Genomic DNA, 24,558 nt, shown 5'->3' with positions numbered 1-24,558 from the left:
GATCATGGACCCTCCAGAGTCAGGGTTAGTCACCGTCGACCTTCCAGAGTCAGTGTTAGTCACCATTGACCTTCCAGAGTCAGGGCTAGTTCCTGTTGACCTTCCAGAGTCGAGTCAGGTGCCTGTTGATTTTCCAGAGTTAAGTCAGGTTCCTGTTGACTCTCCAAAGTTGAGTCAGGTGCTCGTGGACCCTCCAGAGTCAGGGTTAGTCACTGTTGACCTTCCAGAGTCAGGGCTAGTTACTGTTGACCTTCCAGAGTCGAGTCAGTTGCTCGTGGACCCTTCAGAGTCGAGTCAGGTGCTCGTGGACCCTCCAGAGTCAGGGTTAGTCACCGTTGACCCTCCAGAGTCAAGGCTAGTCACCATTGACCTTCCAGAGTCAGGACTAGTCACCATTGACCTTCCAGTGTCAAGGCTAGTCACTGTTGACCTTTCAGAGTCAAGTCAAGTCACTGGTGATCTTCAAGGACAGAGCCAAGTCACTGGTGATCTTCAAGGACAGAGTCAAGTCACCGGTGATCTTCAAGGACAGAGTCAAGTCACCTGTGATCTTCAAGGACAGAGTCAAGTCACCGGTGATCTTCAGGGACAGAGTCCAGTCACCGGTGATCTTCAAGGACTGAGTCAAGTCACCAGGGTTCTTCAAGGGAAAATTCAAGTCACCACTGATCTTCATGAACAAAGGCAAATCACCTCTGTCCCTCCCCCTGAACCTCCGCCGGTCCACCTCCCTTCTGGACTCCTTGTTTTGTGTTGCACTCATCTTGTCTCTTTTTTCCCATTGTACCTGGTTCTCTTGTCTTTTTTCCCCATTTTACCTGGTCCTCTTGTCTCTGTTTTCCCCATTTTACCTGGCCCTTCGTCCCTCCCCCCGGTCTTCCGCTGCTCCACCTCCCTCCTGGTCTCTTTGTGTTTTTAGTTTTCCCTTGGGTTCGGGTGGAGCATCTGGCAGCTGTTCCGTGGAGGAGGGGGTAATGTCACGCTGTCTAGTCTCTGTTTCCTTGGGTGTCCAATAGTGGGATCACTTCCCCTTATGCACTTCACCGTAGGCACTAGAATACTCTTGTTAATTGCACCAGGTGCAGTCCCTTTATTGTCATTAGCCTCCCTATAAATACCAGTCTTTTCCTGTTGTTTGTATGGAGTCCTTACCCTTACCCTTCGTGCATCCAGCCTTCTCGTCCTCCGAGAGGCTTGTTTTTGGATTATGTTTGGATTACCCCATTTAATAAATACCTGCAATTGGATCTCTCTCTCTCCCTGTGTCTCTCTGGTACACGATCGTCACAGATTTGAGTGAGTGGTGCGACTCTTACCTGTCTCTATGATTGCCCGCTGGCAAAAGGAGAGGGGGACAGGAGTGTAGAGGCTGTGCATCATTGTTTGATGAAGAGGTGCCTTGAACGCAACATCGCGGAACACAGCCTTAGCGTACTCGAGGCACAGACACACGAGATGCAGCGATCGTGACCATCAGATGGAGCCAGGAAGTGACCATATCCAGAAATTCACGAGTGGAAAGACATCTTTAAAAAGACGCCCTGTCACTCGTGGAGCTCTTTTAGAATTTGCTCTATTAGAATTGCTATTTTTCTAAGTAAACACTTAAGTGTTGAAGCACCCAGGAGGAGTTGCAGTTTGACCACAGAATGGGAAGCTGCAGCATGCTGAGATCAAGCAACAGCACTGGCAACCCGAGATCAAGAAACAGCACTGGCAACCCCAGCTGACGCGCCGTAACACCAACACTGCGTCAAAGGCTGTCTTGAAGACACTCGCTTTAGGAAGCTGAAAGGCTCAGCTCTGAAGTGAAAAGCTGTATGTGCGACTGCTTGCACTCTCCTTATATAACTATGCTGCGGGGAAGGGTACACAATGCAAATCTTGCACGCCAACATTCATTGGCTTGTTTTGTTAAAACTATAAGACATTTCGTCTCTCTAGCGAGATCCCAATTCATCGGTCACTGACATAATGTTGAATGTGACTGACTGAAAGGGAACGCAGTTTGCGTAGGGCACTAACTCCCAGGGGGGCACCATCACAATTGCGCCATTCCCCAATTCGTGACCGCTCACACCTCATGTTTGTGGCTGAATGCTCATAATTGATGGACATCTATGCCTGGTTAAAAGACATCAGCAATCCGGTGCAGAGAAAAGAAAATGGAAGAAAGTACAAAAAAAAGGCATAAATCTTTAAACATAAAACTGGCTTGACCTTGGACGTTCGATATTGGCAAATTTAGGGAGAATGTTACAGTCATAAAAACAACTGTATTGTGTTCATTAAGGTGTCAACTACAATGCATACCTTTTTTATATTTGTTTAAATAAATTGTAAATCATTTAGGTAAAGATGAGGCCTGTGTATCACTTTCACGCACATTTCTGTGAAGAAGTTTTTTTTTTTTTTGGCTGCTGATGTTAAAAACAAGTTTTAATGTCGGAAATAATTCCACCACCAGAAAAACATATGCCATGGTTTTAACAAGAAAAACACCAAAAATTATTGTTCTTTTGTAGCCATGGTAACTGCAAATTAACCATAGTTTTGTTACTTCTAAATAATAATTTACAAAGTATTTATAATGATTGGTTAATAACACTTAAAAAAAAGAAACATAATGTAGGCTAATGCAAAATAAATAATTTATGTACATAAAATGTTATTACAACTCCTTGCAAAGGGAGCCAAAGGGTACAGGAGGATCAAATCCTTGTTTAGGCTATTTGCCTAATTGTTGGCCTCCTTTTTGTCATAAATGACTCAGCCTCTATAATTTCTTCAGCAAAAAAACATGTGGACATCACAACCCTTACAAAAATTAACCATGGTTTTATCAAAGTAAAACTTCTTAATATTCTTTTGCATGATTTCTGAATGCTTGAAACTATAAAATAAATGAGTCATAAAGTTATAGCCATTGGTAAATGTCGAGAGCTACAATTGTAATTTGTAAATAATACAATTTATTCTTTTATTTATGTACTTTTTTATTTTATGATAATTCAATTTTTATCCCTATAGGAAGGTTTTGCTGTTGTTATTGTTTTTTCCATCATATTTGAGGAAGGGGGGCACAACAATACAATCCTGCTTAGGTCACCCATTAGGCCAGCAGCAGCCCTTCTCAGCCTTATGTTCCCTGCATCTTATGTTCCTTCCACCCTAACTCTATAAAGAAGTGATGACTATCAATCCACAAAAGCAATAGGCGTATATACTGTACATTTTACACAGTATTAGAAAAATGTAACACTATGTTATATTTAATATAATATTAATATTATGTATAATATAAATATAATATAAATGACTTTATAACCACAAAAATATGATGACTTCATGATGAATGTCAACTCCATCATTAGCCCGTCACCACCATCAGACAGAAAATATTTTGGTGGTAACATCTGATGGTTTTGACAAATTTGGCATTTCTTTCACAAAACAAAGGAAGCTCATGTAGTAGCTATTTTGTTTTCTCTGCTGATGTTAGATGCTAACAGAACCTGTCTCAGGAGAATCAAATGATCTGAAAATTTCAAATTATTTCCTCAGAAACTGGAAGATGATGTTGACATTATGTTGTGACACAGAAAACAGTAACATTAGGATTTGACATATTCTAAAACTATAAAAACTATCATAGCCTGTCTGACATTGATGCAGAGGCAAATTGTGGCAAGGGGTTTTTGTTAGAGATACAGTTGCCCCTGGTATACCCTGATTATAGGGAAGTCGTGGCCTGACGGTTAGCGGACTCGCAATCGAAAGGTTGTGAGTTCGAGCCTCGGGCCAGCAGGAATTGTAGGTGGGGGGAGTGCATGTAAAGTGCTCTCTCCACCTTCAATACCACGACTTAGGTGCCCTTGAGCAAGGCATCGAACCCACAACTGCTCCCCGGGTGCCGCAGCATAAATGGTTGCCTACTGTTCCGGGTGTGTGTTCACAGTGTGTGTGTGTGTGTGTGTGTGTTCACTGCTCTGTGTGTGTGCACTTCGGATGGGTTAAATGCAGAGCACAAATTCTGAGTATGGGTCACCATACTTGGCTGAATTTAACTTTCACTTCACTTCATTTTATTTATTTTTTTTACATTTAAAGGGACACTAAGTAGGAATTACTCCCATCTAGTGGTGAAATTGTATTTTGCATTCAAACTAATTTTGCTCTCCAGCGCCTCGCTTTTTCAAATGCACGTTGCATCTACGGTAGGCGATATGTACCAAAAAGCTTTGACGGGATGTCTTCTAATAGCACTTCGTCGAGTTTTCCTTCAGGTGAACAGGTGTGTTATTTCAAACAAACAGCAACATGACCATAAACAAACGAATGTTACAGTATGAATTACTGACTGTGGAAAACATGAAATATTGTAATTAGTAGTTAAGTCTTCTTTATTCGTTATATTTTCTGAATAATGTGCATTGTTAGATATATAAAAAATATTGTAATATAGATTGTAACACTGACTTACCTGTCGAGAAGAAAACTGGCCACTTCAGCGTCTCTTTTGAAATCTTTATCCAGCATTAGCTCTTTCCACCTAGACAAAGCTTCCCCGACATTAACTCTTGTTTTCTGTAATCTACGGTCACGTTTCCTTTTACGTTCTATTTTTGACTGTTTTGGCGACGATGTTTTCTTCTCCTGTGGCGCGGCATATGTATGGTCCATAATAAGAATGCAATCCAGACTTTTAAACTTGCCGGTGCAGTTTCAAGCGCCTCTCACTGCTCTGCACCTGCGTTTCTGGCTCTGACCGAAAACGCGTTGTGGAAACGCGTTGGCTTAGTACTTTTGTCCCTCTCTGCTATTATGGTTTTGCAAGACGGCGGAACTACATGGAAGCCTCCGTCGACCTACCCGTCCCATGTATATAAAGATAATAAATTCTTCATTTACGAGGATTAGTTTAAACATTGGCATAGGTATTTGTACACCATTGAGGGCATATTTATGAATAAAAATATTGATTTTAGATAATAAAATACCTAAAAAGTTACTTATTGTCCCTTTAAATGAATGTCTGACACAGTTTTCACAAAAATCTTTGACACAACCATGGAAACACGTCATTAAAAAATATTTGTGTTTTGATGAAACAAGCTCTTTTTTACCATTAAAAAAAAATGTATCCATTGTATAGCAATGATTAGAACCCTTCTCCGTGGACACACTGTTTTAGATGTTGTGAGAAGACAAAGTTTTGATATAATAATAATACAATTCAATTAAACACGATAATTGTGTCATACATTCTATTGTTAATCCTTCATAACGTTTACAATTGAAAATATTTTAATTTAATTTACAATTGCTGGACATTTTTTAAGAATCAGTGAAATCAGTGATCCTTTTAAAACATTTTTAAACATCCTTCAATGTTTTGACAACCTAAACTATCAGTGTCTTATCATAAAAGGTAAAATTGTTTGATATTTACTGCATGGATCTATCTATTAGTTGTGCCACACTATACAGTATACAACAGTGAAAGAATAAAGGAATAAAAAAAAAGATTGTCAGATTGCCCCCAACCCAGCAAATTGTATTCCTTAAATGTGTCTTCATTATATATATATATATATATATATATATATATATATATATATATATATATATATATATATATATATATATATATATATATATATATATATATATTAGGGGTGTAACGATACGCGTATTCGTATTGAACCGTTCGGTACGAGGCTTTCGGTTCGGTACGCGTTATGTATGTATAACTGTTCGTTGGACTAATTAATTATATTTGAAAAAAAAAAAGAGAAATATAATGATATGCGTTCAACAAGGTAGCCCAATAACCCAAACGACGTAACAGGCAACACCCCTGACACTCCCGAAGAAGAAAAAAACACCAACTTATATGTTTATGTTAGGCTACTCAGTCAGGCGCTCGCTCACTCAGTACGTGCTGAAGGCTCGTTGCAAAATGGCCAATGCGTTTAACAGACCAGTAATAGAAGATCCTCCAATAACCAACAGGTCTGGTGTTTGGGTGCACTTTGGATTCCCTTTAAGCTATAATGGTGATGGCAAGAGAGTGGTGGATAAAAAAACAACGGTATGTCGCATCTACATGACAATAGGGTACACCAGCGGGAATAAAAAAAAAAAAGAAAAAAAACAAACACAGGAATACTTGAAACATGTCTACTCATTTACACCGACATCACCTTATAAAAAGGAGAAACATACATGCAACAAACTATCCCCGCAGCATTTAGACCGACATTTCCAACTGATTCAAACAGGGCAAAAGACATCACCATTTACGTTACATTTACATTATAGCCGTGGATATGAGACCTTACTATTTACCATTCATTCTGTCATCACCATTATAGCTTACAGGGAATCCAAAGTGCACTCAAATACCAGACCTGTTGGTTATTGGAGGATCTTCTATTTCTGGTCTGTTAAATGCATTAGACATTTTGCAACGAGCCTTCATCGGGTGCTGAGTGAGCGAGCGCCTTAGGGGCCGTTCACATATCGTGCCTAAAAACGCGTGGAAAACGCTAGGCGCATCTTTCTCCTCCTTTCCAAAGCACTCGGGCAAAAGCGCTCATGAGGCGTCTGTCTTTGCTAAGCAACAATGACGTGCTCTCTCCATGACGTGCCCTCTCCATGAAGACCCGGAAATTTCAGCAAAGGATAAATGGATGCGGTGTGGACGCGGAAATGGATTTGCAGCTCTAAAAATCGCTTGCAGTAGCTCTGCTACTAAATTTTTTTCAAAATTGCAATCCATATACAACTATGATCAGCTGTTCCTTCATCTTGGCTGAGCTTTCAACGTTGTTACGGGAAAGGATGAAGCTGATTGGTTAGTTCTTGTAACATGACCCATGGTGCGCTTGCGGCATTCTGAAAAGTTGAGATGTTTTTACATTTTGCTGTATCTAAAATGTACCGAACCGAACTGAACCGTGACATCAGTGTATGGTATTGAACCGTTACACCCCTAATATATATATATATATATATATATATATATATATATATATATATATATATATGGGCTGTCAAATGATATTTTTTTTTTATCAAATTAATCAGAATTTTCAGTGGATTAATCAGGATTAATCACTATTTGCAATTACACCTGAATCCTAACCATATTTTTTCTGAAATGCATACCAAAAGATAAAAAACAGGATATATAATTTTCATGTATTTATTCATCAATATGTGGTTATTTTTTCTGAATTTCAAAAGTTTAACATTTACTTGGATGAAATTTACCTAAGCACTATATCAAACCATGCCATTTAACTACAGATAGTGTAAGAGTTTTAGGTGAACCAGTGGTTAAATATAGCCACATATCTATGAAATTATGCATAGAGAAACTCGAAAGAATGAACTCAGAAACACAAACATGCGCCACCATCACATAAGCAGCACTCTGGGCACTCTTGTTTTTGGGAGGTGTTCATTTGCTCTGCCACAATACTTTACGATCGATATTTTCACGTTCTGAAGGCTTCAAGTGCCAGTAAAACCAAGTAAAAATGCATATGCTTTTCCAAACAGCTGTAATTTTCGCTACGTTGCATGAGAATTTTTGACAGCCCTAATCTATATATATATATATATATATATATATATATATATATATATATATATATATATATACAGTATTGTTCAAAATAATAGCAGTACAATGTGACTAACCAGAATAATCAAGGTTTTTAGTATATTTTTTATTGCTACGTGGCAAACAAGTTACCAGTAGGTTCAGTAGATTGTCAGAAAACAAACAAGACCCAGCATTCATGATATGCACGCTCTTAAGGCTGTGCAATTGGGCAATTAGTTGAAAGGGGTGTGTTCAAAAAAATAGCAGTGTCTACCTTTGACTGTACAAACTCAAAACTATTTTGTACAAACATTTTTTTTTTCTGGGATTTAGCAATCCTGTGAATCACTAAACTAATATTTAGTTGTATGACCACAGTTTTTTAAAACTGCTTGACATCTGTGTGGCATGGAGTCAACCAACTTGTGGCACCTCTCAGCTGTTATTCCACTCCATGATTCTTTAACAACATTCCACAATTCATTCACATTTCTTGGTTTTGCTTCAGAAACAGCATTTTTGATATCACCCCACAAGTTCTCAATTGGATTAAGGTCTGGAGATTGGGCTGGCCACTCCATAACATTAATTTTGTTGGTTTGGAACCGAGACTTTGCCCGTTTACTAGTGTGTTTTGGGTCATTGTCTTGTTGAAACAACCGTTTCAAGGGCATGTCCTCTTCAGCATAGGGCAACATGACCTCTTCAAGTATTTTAACATATGCAAACTGATCCATGATCCCTGGTATGCGATAAATAGGCCCAACACCATAGTAGGAGAAACATGCCCATATCATGATGCTTGCACCTCCATGCTTCACTGTCTTCACTGTGTACTGTGGCTTGAATTCAGAGTTTGGGGGTCGTCTCACAAACTGCCTGTGGCCCTTGGACCCAAAAAGAACAATTTTACTCTCATCAGTCCACAAAATGTTCCTCCATTTCTCTTTAGGCCAGTTGATGTGTTCTTTGGCAAATTGTAACCTCTTCTGCACATGCCATTTTTTTAACAGAGGGACTTTGCGGGGGATTCTTGAAAATAGATTAGCTTCACACAGACGTCTTCTAACTGTCACAGTACTTACAGGTAACTCCAGACTGTCTTTGATCATCCTGGAGGTGATCATTGGCTGAGCCTTTGCCATTCAGGTCATTCTTCTATCCATTTTGATGGTTGTCTTCCGTTTTCTTCCACGTCTCTCTGGTTTTGCTCTCCATTTTAAGGCATTGGAGATCATTTTAGCTGAACAGCCTATCATTTTTTGCACCTCTTTATAGGTTTTCCCCTCTCTAATCAACTTTTTAATCAAAGTACGCTGTTCTTCTGAACAATGTCTTGAACGACCCATTTTCCTCAGCTTTCAAATGCATGTTCAACAAGTGTTGGCTTCATCCTTAAATAGGGGCCACCTGATTCACACCTGTTTCTTCACAAAATTGATGACCTCAGTGATTGAATGCCACACTGCTATTTTTTTGAACACACCCCTTTCAACTAATTCAACTAATTGCCCAATTGCACAGCCTTAAGAGCGTGCATATCATGAATGCTGGGTCTCATTTGTTTTCTGAGAATCTACTGAACATACTGGTAACTTGTTTGCCACGTAACAATAAAAAAATATACAAAAAACCTTGATTATTCTGGTTAGTCACATTGTACTGCTATTATTTTGAACAATACTGTATATAATGAAACATATGTGTCATGTTGTTAATTTCATAACAGCTTCAAATAATGCCTATTGACATACCTGTATTAATATAACTATAAAATGGGCACAAAATCTATACCACCTTTCTACTATGATTCATAAATGTTAAATATCTCCATTTGTGTTTATTCTGTCCTTCATATCCAGCTTTGATTTTCACTTGACATTATTCTTAATTTTAGCTAATCATGCAGGCAAACACACAGGTGGGGCAGATGAAACAGATGGAGGAGCTCATTCAGATCTCTAACAAGCTGGAGTTTGACAAGCTCAAGGTCTGTTAATGCATTACTGAACTAAATGAAAAATACTCATAAATTAGAGTTTTCACCAAAGGTATAGCCGAATGCCATAGATATATACAGGTGCCTCTCAGTCAAGTCAAGTCAAGTCACCTTTATTTATATAGCGCTTTAAACAAAATACATTGCGTCAAAGCAACTGAACAACATTAGGAAAACAGTGTGTCAATAATGCAAAATGATAGTTAAAGGCAGTTCATCATTGAATTCAGTGATGTCATCTCTGTTCAGTTTAAATAGTGTCTGTGCATTTATTTGCAATCAAGTCAACGATATCGCGGTAGATGAAGTAACTTCAACTAAGCAAGCCAGAGGTGACAGCGGCAAGGAACCGAAACTCCATCGGTGACAGAATGGAGAAAAAAACCTTGGGAGAAACCAGGCTCAGTTGGGGGACCAGTTCTCATCTGACCAGACGAAACCAGTAGTTCAATTCCAGGCTGCAGCAAAGTCAGATTGTGCAGAAGAATCATCCGTTTCCTGTGGTCTTGTCCTGGTGGTCCTCTGAGATAAGGTCTTTACAGGGGATCTGTATCTGGGGCTCTAGTTGTCCTGGTCTCGGCTGTCTTTCAGGGCAGTAGAGGTCCTTTCTAGGTGCTGATCCACCATCTGGTCTGGATACGTACTGGATCCGGGTTACTGCAGTTACCCTCTGATCTGGATAAAGACTGGATCTGGTGGCTACGATGACCTCGAAATAAGAGAGAAACAGACAAATATTAGCGTAGATGCCATTCTTCTAATGATGTAGCAAGTACATAGGGTGTTATGTGAAGTGTTCCCAGTTCAGGTTTACCTAATTAATGCAGCCCAAAAATATTTTAACGGATTTGGATATTAAAAGCATATTAGTATGGTATGTGTAAGCCAGGTTAAAGAGAAGGGTCTTTAATCTAGATTTAAATTGCAAGAGTGGTTCAGCCTCCCGAACAATGTTAGGTAGGTTATTCCAGAGTTTAGGCGCCAAACAGGAAAAGGATCTGCCGCCTGCAGTTGATTTTGATATTCTAGGTATTATCAAATTGCCTGAGTTTTGAGAATGTAGAGGACGTAGAGGATTATAATGTAAAAGGAGCTCATTCAAATACTGAGGTGCTAAACCATTCAGGGCTTTATAAGTAATAAGCAATATTTTAAAATCTATACAATGTTTGATAGGGAGCCAGTGCAGTGTTGACAGGACAGGGCTAATATGGTCAAACTCTTGCTGCTGCATTTTGGTCTAGCTGTAGTTTGTTTACTAAGCGTGCAGAACAACCACCCAATAAAGCATTACAATAATCTAACCTTGAGGTCATAAATGCATGGATTAACATTTCTGCATTTGACATTGAGAGCATAGGCCGTAATTTAGATATATTTTTGAGATGGAAAAATTCAGTTCAGAAACTTGGCTTTCTAAGGAAAGATTGCGATCAAATAGCACACCTAGGTTCCTAACTGATGACGAAGAATTGACAGAGCAACTATCAAGTCTCAGTAAATTAAAATGTTATGGAAAAGTTTATTTATTTCAGTAATTCAACCCAAATAGTGAAACTTGTGTATTAAATAAATTAAATGCACACAGACTGAAGTAGTTTAAGTGTTTGGTTCTTTTAATTATGATGATTTTGGCTCACATTTAACAAAAACCCACCAATTCACAATCTCAATAAAATTATAATATGGTGGCAAGTCAGTCATCTAATCAACTCAAAACACTTTCAAAGGTTTCCTGAGCCCTCAAAATGGTCTCTCAGTTTGGTTCACTAGGCAATACAATCATGGGGAAGACTGCTGATCTGACAGTTGTCCAGAAGACAATCATTGACACCCTTCACAAGGAGGGTAAGCCACAAACATTCATTGCCAAAGTTGCTGGCTGTTCACAGAGTGTTGTATCCAAGCATGTTAACAGAAAGTTAAGTGAAAGGAAAAAGTGTGGAAGAAAAAGATGCACAACCAACCGAGAGAACCGCAGCATTATGAGGACTGTCAACCAAAATCGATTCAAGAAGTTCAGTGAACTTCACAAGGAATGGACTCATCTACCACACACAGACGTGTCAAGGAATTTGGTGAACCACAGACAATATTAAAAGGCATCTTACCTGGGCTAAGGAGAAGAAGAAGAACTGACCTATTGCCCAGTGGTCCAAAGTCCTCTTTTCAGATGAAAGCAAGTTTTGTATTTCATTTGGAAACCAAGGTCCTAGAGTCTGGAGGAAGTGCCACAAACTGATCACCTCCATGCCACGCCAAACTGAGGCAGTAATTAAAGCAAAAGGAGCCTGTAAGTTCCAGGCACTCAGCCCAAGGAAGGTATTGTCATGACCGGGATACAGGAATACACAGAGAGATCCACGTGCAGGTATGTTGTTTATTAAGGGGTAATCCAAAGGGGTAAACAGTCCAGGCAGGGTCACAACCAGAGTATCCAATAAACATGAAAACAGACAAGAACACATGGCAAGAGCAAGAGCAAGACTATGGATTAACTTTAAACATAAGACAAGGACCCCGTGACACATACTCAGACAGACTGGGTAGAAATACACAGAAGGTACTGAGGGAACTGGAGACAGGTGGGGAATAATCAATTAACCCAAACAAGGAGGAAGGTGACCAAATAAGGGAACAGACAGTTCATAAAGTTACAGACACCATGGGAAAGTAGGGCATCTAGTGCGAACCCAGGGAACACAACCCAGACACTATGACAGTACCCCCCCCTCTACGGAGCGGCTCCCAGACGCTCCACGACAAGACACCAAACAGAGACCAGGAGGGAGGCGGACAGGTGGAGGCTCAGGGGGAAGGACGGAGGGCCAGACTAACAGAGAGGAACAGGGACAGGAGAAACAAAAAGCAAAAAACAACATGAAGCCCCCCAGGGCGGAGCAGAAGACCACCACGTCCTTGTGGTCGAGGCCAGAGTCCTCCAGGGCAGAGTGGAAGACCACCACAACCGTGTGGTCAGGGCGGAAGCCCCCCTGGGCGGAGCAGAAGACCACCACACCCCTTTGGTCAAGGCGGAAACCTTCCAGGGCAGAGCAGAAGACCACCACAATCGTGTGGTCAAGGCGCAAGCCCTCCAGGGCGGAGCAGAAGACCACCACAACCGTGTGGTCAGGGCGAACGCTCCCCAGGGCGGAGCAAAAGACCACTACAACCGTGTGGTCCGACCAACGGGAGGACGACAATCTGGCAATCCCATGGTGTACATACTGGACTCCAGAAGATCGGTGCTGACCCGACACTGCTCATGAAGATTCTTGGTGACTTGCATTTGTACATGAAGATCATTGGTGACTTGTATTTGCTCATGAAGATCAATGGTGACTTACCTTTGTTCATGAAGATCAGTGGTGACTTGCCTTTGTTCATGAAGATCACCATTGACTTGACTCTGTCCTTGAAGATCACCAGTGACTTGACTCTGTCCTTGAAGATCACCAGTGACTTGACACAGTCCTTGAAGATCAATGGTGAATAGCCTTGACTCTGGAAAGTCCATGGTACCTAGCCCTGTCTCTGGAAAGTCCATGGTACCTAGCCCTGTCTCTGGAGGGTCAGCGGTGACTAGCCCTGGCTCTGGAGGGTCAGCGGTGACTAGCCCTGGCTCTGGAAGGTCAGCGGTGACTAGCCCTGACTCTGGAAGGTCAGCGGTGACTAGCCCTGACTCTGGAAGGTCAGCGGTGACTAGCCCTGACTCTGGAAGGTCCGCGGTGACTAGCCCTGACTCTGGAAGGTCCGCGGTGACTAGCCCTGACTCTGGAAGGTTATCAGTGACTAGCCCTGATTTTGGAAGGTCCACGAACACCTGACTCGACACTGGAGGGTCCACTGGAACCTGACTCGACACGGGAGGGTCCACTGGAACCTGACTCGACACTGGAGGGTCCACTGGAACCTGACTCGACACTGGAGGGTCCACTGGAACCTGACTCGACTCTGGAGGGTCCACTGGAACCTGACTCGAGACGGGTGGCAATCTTGTGCTGTGGTGCTGGGCTGGCGACCATCTTGTGCTGTGGCGCTGGACCGCTGGCCAATTTGGAGGAATTATATCCCATGCCCTCAGCCAAGGACCAGAACACCTGTGCCATGGCACCCACCTCATTGCCCTCTTGGCGGAGAGCTGTCAGCTTCAAATACTTAGCTCTCCACTTCACCATCCTGGCTGGGGAACGGGAAACATCAAACGACATACCGCTGGATCTTGCTGTGACGGAGTCCTTCTGTCACGACCGGGACACAGGAATACACAGAGAGATCCACGTGCAGGTATGTCGTTTATTAAGGGGTAATCCAAAGGGGTAAACAGTCCAGGCAGGGTCAAAACCAGAGTATCCAATAAACACGAAAACAGACAAGAACACACAGCAAGCGCAAGACTACGGATTAACTTTAAACATTAGACAAGGACTCCATGACACATACTCAGACAGACCGGGGTATAAATACACAGAAGGTAATGAGGGAACTGGAGACAGGTGGGGAATGATCAATTAACCCAAACAAGGAGGAAGGCGACCAAATAAGGGAACAGACAGTTCATAAAGTGACAAACACCGTGGGAAAGGATGACATCTAGTGGGAACCCAGGGAACACAACCCAGACACTGTGACAGGTATCCAGTGCTGGATGAAGCTTTCCTACGTGTTTGGTCTTTCAGCAAATAGAGTTATTCAATTTAGGTTAAACTCAAATCTGACTCCATTTTATTATTTAATCTGACTCCATTTTAGTATGACCTTGAATTTAGGTTGAAATGTAAATTGGTTTTATGCCTCTTTAATTAGTATTCTTCTGACATTTGATTATTATAGTTAACTCTTTACTTTTATATTAACTCGTTCATTCAGATGCTCATGTTGCCAACAAGGATACAACGTAATCTACTAGTCAATAATTAGAGTAAAACTGAATAAAATCAAATGTAAAAATTTATTAGCTGATCCTTTTGCTGCAAACCTTTAAATACCTCAGACCAAAAACAAACATTCCCGGAGATGAAGACAGAAACTAACAATTGGAATTTGATTAGGTCATGTTTGTTTGTAGTTAGTGTTCTAGTGTTTAGAGTTTGTTTATCGTGTCAACCCAGTCCTGTTAAGTTATTTAGTCTTTGCCCTAGTCGTTGTTTTCCCACTCATGGGTTTTGTTTTCCCCTTTTGTCTTTAATAAACCCTCTGTGTAGTGATTCCTGTCTGCGTATGAGTTCCTCCCTTACCCTCCACATAACATTATCTTTTAATCTACTTTTCTAGGGTTGAGTCCATTGTACCAGTCGCCCTGAGACAATTCAAATGACACCAAATATGACTGTAAATATCACTTGTATTAATGCAGAATATTATACTATTGGCAATTCTGAGTGAAACTAAGTGGAGTGTGATAGTGAGGTGTGAACTACTAGGCATGGTGCGTCTTTGATGGCACTGTTACTCATGATGGAGGGTGTTCAAGAGAGTGTTCAAATGTTAATTATCAGTCCTTTGTTTTCTTCGGGAGAAGTCATCCCTCAGTCCAGATGGTCCGGCTCCAGTCTTACAAGCCCCTACCAAGTATTGAGTACATGTACAGGTATAACATACTTTCCAGAAGGCCATCAGTTCACTAAAAAAATTTATTTTACTGGTCTTATGAAGAATTCTAATTTGTTGAGATAGTGAATTGGTGGGTTTTTGTTAAATGTAAGCCAATATCATCACAATTAAAAGAACCAAATACTTAAACTACTTCAGTCTAGGCACTGAATTTATTTAATACACAAGTTTCACAATTTGAGTTGAATTACTGAAATAAATGAACTGTTCCACGACATTCTATTTCATTGAGATGCACCTGTGGTAATACTCTGACCTTAAAATGTTTAACGTGACAATTTAAGTATCACTATAGGATCCATATAATAACTCAGATTGTGCTGCTTAAAAGAACCATCAAAAATCATTGTTCTATTTGCATCAACACATTTAGTTGTAATGTTCACTTTTGGGTTAACTATTTAATCATACATCACCTGTAACTGGTTTTCATATCGTGCGTGGCTGATCAGTTTATATTATTTCAATATGCAAACAAAAAATTTAATTCTGTTTTTGGCTATTTGTGTTTCTTGATTTCTACAGGCAATCCCAATTGTTTCTAAAACACGCTGTCTAGATAAACAGGGAGAACTCCAAGAGCTATGTAAAAGAGGGTCTCTCTTCAGCATCCGCAACAAATGTACCCCTGTGTATATGTTCCTCTTCAATGACCTTCTCATTCTCACCATGAAGAAAAGGTTAGAGGAATGTGATTATTGAGATAAATCTTCAAAATGAGAGAAAAAAAATCTTAGTAGACATGACATATTTTTGTAGGCAAACCTGGAACTTAATATCAAGCTGGGACCCATCAACAAAATATCAATAGGATATATTTTTCCCATTGAATTTTTAAAATCTCTGTGACCAGTAAACGTTATAATTCTTATACCTTATTTTCATCATGATAATCTTTTAAAAAAAGTTTTTTTTTAATTTTAAATCCTAAATGCCATCACCAGACATAAAAAGATAAAAAAATAGCAACAACAAATACTGTGGCGTTCTAGTGAGTTGAGTGAATCTTCTGATTCATGTGGGTCCGTGTATCTTTTGGTCATTCGATTTTCTATTTAAAAATAAATAAAGATAAATGAGAAACGATTTGATTTTCGTTTTTTCGTTTTTTTTTAAGAAACGGAAAACGAAAATTTAGCTCGATTTTTCGTATTTTTGTTTGAGGGTAAAAAATCAGATTATGGTTTAATATTTGTTTGAATGTGTGGGCGGCGCTGAAACGCCCCTTTCATCCCTTCTGTACTGCACCGACAAGCGGCACCCGTGTGCAGTTCATTTTCACCAGGAGAGAAGCAGCATACAGCAGAGTTTATTAATCCTGCCAATTCTTTGCTAGTGGTGCTTGCAAGATAAAATAATAATAATAATAATAATAATAATAATAATAATAATAATAATAATAATAATAATAATAATTAATTAAATTAATAATAAAATAAAAAAAAATATTATGTTTTTCCGGCTGCTATAGTTATTGACAAAGCAGACTTGACAACTTTATTCATAAAACACCATTTGCATTTTACTTTAGCCTGTGATCTACAACAACATGGAATAAAATATAGGCCTACTACAAATTTTTTGCCTACTTATTTTATTCTAGGCCATTCATAAAAAAAAATTAAATGGGAAAAATCCAACCCCACATTTATAATAAAATTTATATTAATATAAGTTAAGTTTTCCCCATAATTAGTCTACTTTAAATGTTTTAATTATATGCTATAGGCTACTTAGAATTATGAACTGAATTCACGAATTCTGTAGATGACTGTATGAATATAGTGACGGTGTGACATCGTTACAGATAATGAGTTCAGACGGGAAACACTGCACCTTTGGTTTCATTTGAATTACATAGGCCTAAATATAAAATTATTATTATTATTATTCTATTTAAATGGCTTATTTTAAAAGTAGACGTGTCCAGTAAGACATGGTTCGTCTGATGCATGAGCCTGGTTCATTTCTGACGTTTCAGAAAGAAGTTAATGTAGACCGAGATGACAGAAAGCAAATCCTGTTGAGTTTTGATGTTATTTAGGGTGTCTTACGACCCAAACTGATGGAGCTGAAGCTCTTTCCTCTTGTTATCGGGATGGAAGCTGTGGATCGGGATCCGCCGATCGGAGAAGTGCAGCAGACTACACTCTACAAGATAAAGTTTCAGTTGCTGTTGTTTGTATAGCAAATGAAAACATGTTAGGCTGTGAGGTTTTTCTTAAATAGGCATAGAATAAAATTAGTAGGCAAAAAATCTGCACATATTTGTCATTGTAGATCTTACAGTAAAATTCTAATGTCATTGAATAAATTAATTTCTGTTTGGTCAAAAAAAAAAAAAAAAAAAAAAAAAAAAAAAAAAATATATATATATATATATATATATATATATATATATATATATATATATATATATATATATATATATATATATATAAAAAGCTTGCAAGCACCACTAGCAAAGAATTGGCAGGATTAATAAACTCTGCTGTATGCCGCTTCTCTCCTGATGAAAATGAACTGCACACGGTTGCCGCTTGTCGGTGCAGTACAGAAGGGATGAAAGGGGCGTTTCAGCGCCGCCCACACATTCAAAAAAAAATTAAAGCATAATCTGATTTTTTACCCACAAACAAAAATACGAAAAATCCAGCTAAATTTTTGTTTTCCGTTTCATAAACAAAACGAAAAAACGAAAATCAAACTGTTTCTTATTTATCTTTATTTATTTTTAAATAGAAAATTGAATGACCAAAAGATACACGGACCCATGTGTTGTCCTTTCATGCCTCCCTCTCCTCTCAGTGGCTCTCCAGACCGCTTTGTGGTGATTGATCATGCGCATCGGTCTCTGGTTCAAGTACAGGCCACAGAAAACAATCTTTGGCCACACTTGGATCACTGTTTCTGTTTGACCCTACTGGAAAACCATCGGGGGAACACATGTGAACACTTGCTCAAGGCTAATACAGAGTAAGATGCATGTAGCTCAGTTTTATTCATACTAGTCTATAACTAGCAATAACTGACATTTTACATTTTTATCATTCAAACCTCTCTCACTCTCACCCTCTCCCCAGGTCAGACATGCATAGGTGGATGGCTGCTTTCCCGTCGATTAAAGCAGCCCTCGGGGAGGACAAGATTTATGAGGACTGGGGTGAGCTTTCAATTCAATACCTCACAGACACTGTGGGAAACATCACACAATGCAGTAGCACTGTCTTTTAATGGAATACTCTCCCAAAAATAAAATAAGATCAAGTTTACTATCTCAAAGGAAATTTGTATTGGACACACACAACACAATATCTGCTGTTTTATAAAAATAACATACTAAAATAAAATCATTGGTCCTGTACTTCCCTTCATGCTATTGTGTATATATGCCCAAATATTTAAATTTTTCCATGTCACACAAAAGGACTTCTTTAGCGAACAGTTGATTTCCATACAATGAAAGTGAATGTTGACCAGTTGCTGTCAAACTCTGAAAATGGGTCTGTGATATCACTTAGAGGAAGCTTCTGAAATGATATTGTGTGTGTGTGTGTGTGTCAATCAGACTGTCCCCAAGTGCAGTGTGTCAGTCAGTATGTAGCAAAACAGGCAGACGAGCTAAGCTTGGAGCCATCTGATGTCATCAATGTGCTGCGCAAAACCAGTGAAGGTACAGTTAAAATCAAATCTTTTTTTTTTTTTTTTTTTATTCTCGAAAATAAAATTGATTTCCATTTCACTTGTCAAGGTTGGTATGAAGGCATGCGTCTCTCTGATGGAAAGAAAGGCTGGTTTCCAGCAAAGAATACATCAGAAGTAACCACTGATCACCAGAGACGACGGAATGTGAGGGAGAAGTACCAAATCGTACAAGCAACCAGTCAAAACACTTAAAGTTGACTCCAATATACTTTCTGCCCATCCCATTCGCCCTCACTTCTCAATAGCTTCCTGTCACTCACAAACACAAAGACACTATGAAGTTGTCTGGCACAAACACTCATTTCCTATTGAAGCAGGAAGCTGGGACTAATTAGTATCATTATTTTTGAATATAAAGAACATCAAGAAGTTCAAAAGGTTAAAAATGTTCAAAAGGAAGCTTGGATTGTGAAAAATAAATTTTATTAGATGTGGTGTTGTCATAACTTTACTGACACCTATCGCATCGAATAGAGCAGAACACAATTTGTTTTTGATGATAAATGCCTATGTAGAACACCTTCTTCACAGGTGACACAATAAAATGTTTACTAATATGTGTATTATTATTATTTTTTTTTTAAAGGGGTAGATTTGCATTAGTAAATACTGATTGCACATTCAATTCTTTCTCAAAAGTATAAACAATTACCTTTAGGAGTGTCATCCTCCAACTGGCAATCTGTGCATTTTATGATCTGTAAGAGTATATTGAATGTAGAAATGAATGCATTAATTAAGCATGGCTGTATGTAAAGTTATATTAATCTCAATAGCCTGTTATCTTTTTTTTGCATTGTGATAACACAATAGAATATCCCACAACACAATACTAAAGTAGTATGAGATTTATATATCGAAACTAACCAAATAATAGTATATAGCAAAATAATGAACACAAGGATAAACACAAATTGACTACACTCTAAAAACTGCTGGGTTGAAAACAACCCAATTTGGGTTATTTTAGCAACCCAGCGCTAGGTCAAAAAGGGACGAACCCAACGCTGGGTTATTTTAACCCAACCAGTTGGGTTATCATACCTGCTGGGTTGCTTTTTATGGTTTAAAGTGACTACACTGCAGGGTTTTAAAAAACCAGAGCGGGTGTTTTTTATCACTGTATTTCAGAAGGAAAACTACTGTATTTAGAAAATGTTCAAATTCAGCTCGCATGTTATGCTTGATAAGGCAGCGTTTGTGAGCTCATTGCCGTTTTGCAGCCATAATTGGAGAAACCTCTACCTCTCCCGCTCTTGGCGCCTTCTGCTGGCAGAAAATTAACTTGCGGAGTATGGGATTAACATCCTGCCATGTTTCAAAACTGAAAATAAAGTTCTGAAAGGTTGAAACTAAGTGTTTGAAAACTTGTTTTCGTTCGAAAAAACTTAATAGCATGCTTGTGATCATCTCTATAGTCACTAACTAACTGAGGCTGTGTTCGAAACTTTAAAGTAAAGTTATGGTCAGGCCCGTCGCGACAAGGCAGGCAAACCAAGCAATTGCTTGGGGCCCTGAGCTGGCCTGGGGCCCCAAGACAACGAGTGGTTAAGAATAAAATGCAACGACACTGTGTGAGTGCCCCTTTGATCGTCAATGCAGTAACGTGTAATGACACTGTTATTGCGATCCCTGTCAAGGGGGCCCCTCTCAGTAGTTGCTGACAGCAGCCAGCCAACCACGTGATCTCTGCTACCGGCAAAATACAAAACCTCCTCAGCAGTAATGAAGTGGAATTATGCTTCAGGAAGCCAGAAGAGAAAGAAGAGAAAGGAAGAGGAGGATAAGAAAAAACAAGATAGTGGTAAGTGATAAATTACACTGGATAAAATAGCTCTACTTGTCACTCTTGTACAAATGGTGTAATTTTGCAGCAGGTAGGCTAGCAAAAATATGTTTATGTTAGCTACCTGCCTGATGGCAAATGCTGCTTGTAACGAACAGTTAGTGCAACTTTTTTTTTAGAACGGAAGGAATATGGTTTTAATGTAATATGTTTTTTAACGGGATAAGGAAGACGCAGATCAGAAATCTCATACTGCAAGGAGTCAGCAGTGTTTTGATTTGAGGTCGCGGGCAAACGTAAAGAGACATCGTGGCGTTTGTCCATTGCAAGATAAAGCTGGTATATCACAACTAGGGCCCTATGATTTCCGCGATGCAGAAAACGCAGAGGGAATCGCGGAATCCAGTCATAAAAACAGAATTTACAGTTTAAAGTAGAATGACATGTAATTTGCCAAATTTTGAATGAATGAATTAAAAATAGGTCATTGCACTTACATCAAATCACGTTATGGACTAATATCTGTAAATATTAAACCGGAACAGTCTGTTTAAATATGAATCCTGCATGTTCTGCGTGTCTCTGTTAATGAATGGAGCAGAAGCACGTCTTCCTTTATTACAGACACTGAAGCGCGCGTGACGCTCGCGGTGATTTCAGCATCTGCTGTGTCACTAAATGAGGATGTGAACACATGAACAACATCTCCAGAACTGGTCTGACAGTCACTTCATGAGAATTTTGACCGTTTGATTTGAGTAAAACTAGCGTCACATCACATACAAAGGTACGTCAACCCGTCAAAATAAAAGTCCTGTTTTAGACAAGTATTTGCCAGAGATGTATTACTATTGTTCTGCAGAATGTACATAGATTACTAAAAAAAAAAAAAACATTTTTCTTTTTTAAGGTTTAATCACACAAAATGTCTTCCATGTTTTATTTTTAATAGTAAATCCCCTTTGTTTACCAAAAAGTTGTTTGCTTAATTTTCAATAATTAAAAGATAAATTAATGTTTTGTGTTTAATGCTTAATGTGCATCTCAGAAAATACTTTATTTAAAACGCCCAACCGAATGGGACTTAAAAGCACTTAATTCATCTGTCAACTTTATTCTCATTGTTCACAGAACAAGTACAGACAGAGAAACAATGGGTAATAATTAAATGTTTATTTTTTATGTATGCATTGCATTCTATGCATTTAAAAAATAAAAATATTTTTTTTCTAAAAATGGAAACTTAATTGTTCATTTTAAGAGACCCAGAAGTCTTATTTTCTCTTGCATAATTAGTATTGCACTTTAATTAAGCAAAAACACATTTTATCTGATTACTCGATTAATCAAAGGATTTTTTGGTAGAGTACTCTATTACTAAAATATTCGATAGCTACAGCCCTAGATGAAAGTGGCACAGCAAATAGCATGCTAAACTATTCCACCTTGATAATCTATTCACCAAATGGGGGTTAGGAAAACCACACAATAAATTCTGTGCATCAAACATTAGCTTGGGATGTTTTTAAGCATTGGCAGTGAAAGCAGCTGCCTGCATCCCTTCCTTTCTAATATCAAAATATGCAAATGCTAACATATCTTTAAGTTTTTGGTAAACTTTATAATAAGTAAAAATACTGTTTGCTAACAGTTAAATGACAATTAACTAAAAATTAATTAACTATCAATTTACCATCTATTAATGATTGTTATTGTAAAGTGTCTACCATCTAACTTAGCTAGCAACTATGGTTTTGGGAAATGCACCCCTGAGCTGTTAATAGTGACCTCTTTCAATATGCTAACAGTGAAATGGTAAAACGTACTTCACAGGTAATTTCAGATTTTTTTTTTTCAATTATTTTCCCAGCTAAACCATCAACGTCATCCTCAACATCAACAGATGCATCACTTCTCAGTGCTGATGTTTCCTCTATATAGCACAAGGCTCCACAAGCTCTATAATTATAGCTGATATCCTGCAAAGCCCAGAGTTTAAACTGATAAGTGTGTGCTGTCATATTATTGCAAATCACTATTGAATTTCCACCAAACTATTTTTTTCAAGCAGTATTTGCACTGTAAACCTTTTTTATTTATATAAAATGTGGGTGAACTTAAACTGTATGGCTATGCTGTGGTCCCTGTAGGCTTTGTGTGCGTGTGGGGGGGCCTCTATGTCCATTTTGCTTGGGGCCCCCAAATTCCTTCAAACGGCCCTGGTTATGGTGAATTTTCCCGGGCAGATTCATCACTCCTCCTGACCATGCCGTTAACCCTCAACATGCCATAGTGAAATGTTCATTTTCCTTAATTTGCGTTTTTTGGGGTGAAATAATAGCCTACATTTGCTGCCGATGTATGCATATACATTTACAATTATTATGCTGAAAGACTATTATATTTTACTGCTCACAGCTGTCTTGTTTTGGTAAAAATGACAACTTCTAAGCTTGCTGTCAATCACAATATAAAAATGAAGGTAGAATATCTAAGGTTTGAGCTGTTTGGAAACTGCATACAAAATTATAGGCTATGCTATGCATTTCATGTATAGATCTTTTAGCATTGTTCTGTATTTGCAAGTTTAGTGTTGTTTATGTGACTTTCTTGGAATGCTAATTTCTCATTTATTTTCCTTTTACTGCCAGGATGTCCTTCGGGAGAAGTTACTTGAGTGGCTGCGGTCTAGAATACAGCAACCACTTTCAAGACAACCTGTGGGTTTGGACTTCCTCGAGTTTGTCTGCAACAATGAATTAATTTTAATTCAGTCTTTTGCTGATCACATACACATTGGCACTGACATTTTGCAGCAGTTAAACCATTTGTTGGAGCTGGTCCAAGCTGCAGTTGAAAACAATCCAGCTGTGTCACATTTAGACACAGCTGTGGGGTTAAGAGGAGGACTGTAACGATGGGTCAAGAAGTTTGAGGAAGCAAGTGCAAATTTTAGAACATTTAATGGAATAACACAAACAATGAATACGAAGACAGGTGATACTGGGAATCTTGACGGGAAGGGCGAAGTCCAGGAAGAGGCAGAGCTCACTGGTGATCCAAGGTGCGATGGTGCGTTGGCAGCAGGAGAGTGTGACACAGGAACTGCGGGGGAAGAGCCGTGAAGGGGAGTGATGAGGTCTGGGGATGAGGTGGAGTGGACAGGGTTCAAAACCCGAGACCATGGTTTACCAACCGTGACAAGGACCCAGGCTGATTATACAGAGAGATCAGTTGCATTACTTACTAGAAGCACAATTCTCAGTACCCTGCATAGCGCACTTGTTAGGGGTATCACAATGCACTATATTCCGTAGGATGGAGGAATATGGACTAAGTGTGACAGGATGCTCCAGCAACATGACTGACTCAGAACTTGATAACATGATAACATGATTAGCTAACTTTATCCTTGCTAAGGTGTTAAGTAAATCAGTGGTTTTAAACTCAGGTCCTTGGGGGCCCTCTGACTTGAAGTTGAGGCTAATTCACTGGGTGTGATATGAGTCCACAATAGTGTATTTGTATCTCTCTGTTCACCTCCATAGTATCCAACCCAATTTTACACCAAAGTTACAACTTTATTTAAAGCATGCAAGGCAGTGATCGGTGTGACATGGTAAGTATCAGTCAATAATGTACTTTTTTTTTAATTTGTATTACTTTTTGTTCATAGGTACAACCTGATAATATTTGGTGTAGTTGATGGATTTTCCAGAAAGGTATTACAATTCATATATACAATATCCACTTTGCTAGGTAAATAATTTAAATTCAAGCAATAGAAAGTTTGGATTTCTATCTACAGTACAGAAGGATAAGTGGTTGAGAATGTGGTTG

At 39.0% G+C, this 24,558-nt stretch overlaps 1 protein-coding gene across 4 annotated transcripts in view; it reads left to right on the top strand.

The window, feature by feature from the left end:
* Window positions 1–19,489, top strand: part of LOC113049863 (rho guanine nucleotide exchange factor 15-like) — a 28,628-nt gene extending 9,139 nt beyond the window's left edge. For 2 of the 4 annotated variants that reach the window (XM_026212557.1, XM_026212556.1), the window contains exons 10-15: window positions 9,513–9,605; window positions 15,753–15,907; window positions 17,970–18,203; window positions 18,311–18,390; window positions 18,796–18,900; window positions 18,979–19,489. In XM_026212557.1, coding sequence (XP_026068342.1) covers window positions 9,513–9,605; window positions 15,753–15,907; window positions 17,970–18,203; window positions 18,311–18,390; window positions 18,796–18,900; window positions 18,979–19,124 — 813 coding nt within the window. In that variant the 3' untranslated portion in view covers window positions 19,125–19,489. The remainder of the gene's footprint in view (window positions 1–9,512; window positions 9,606–15,752; window positions 15,908–17,969; window positions 18,204–18,310; window positions 18,391–18,795; window positions 18,901–18,978) is intronic. The other 2 variants (XM_026212558.1, XM_026212559.1) reach the window with 2 other exon arrangements.
* Window positions 19,490–24,558: the final 5,069 nt, after the last annotated feature.

Source organism: Carassius auratus, chromosome 30, assembly GCF_003368295.1.
Source record: "Carassius auratus strain Wakin chromosome 30, ASM336829v1, whole genome shotgun sequence".
Lineage (NCBI taxonomy): Eukaryota > Metazoa > Chordata > Actinopteri > Cypriniformes > Cyprinidae > Carassius > Carassius auratus.
Note: the sequence above shows the minus strand (reverse complement) of the source record. Positions and strands in the feature narration are given on the sequence as shown.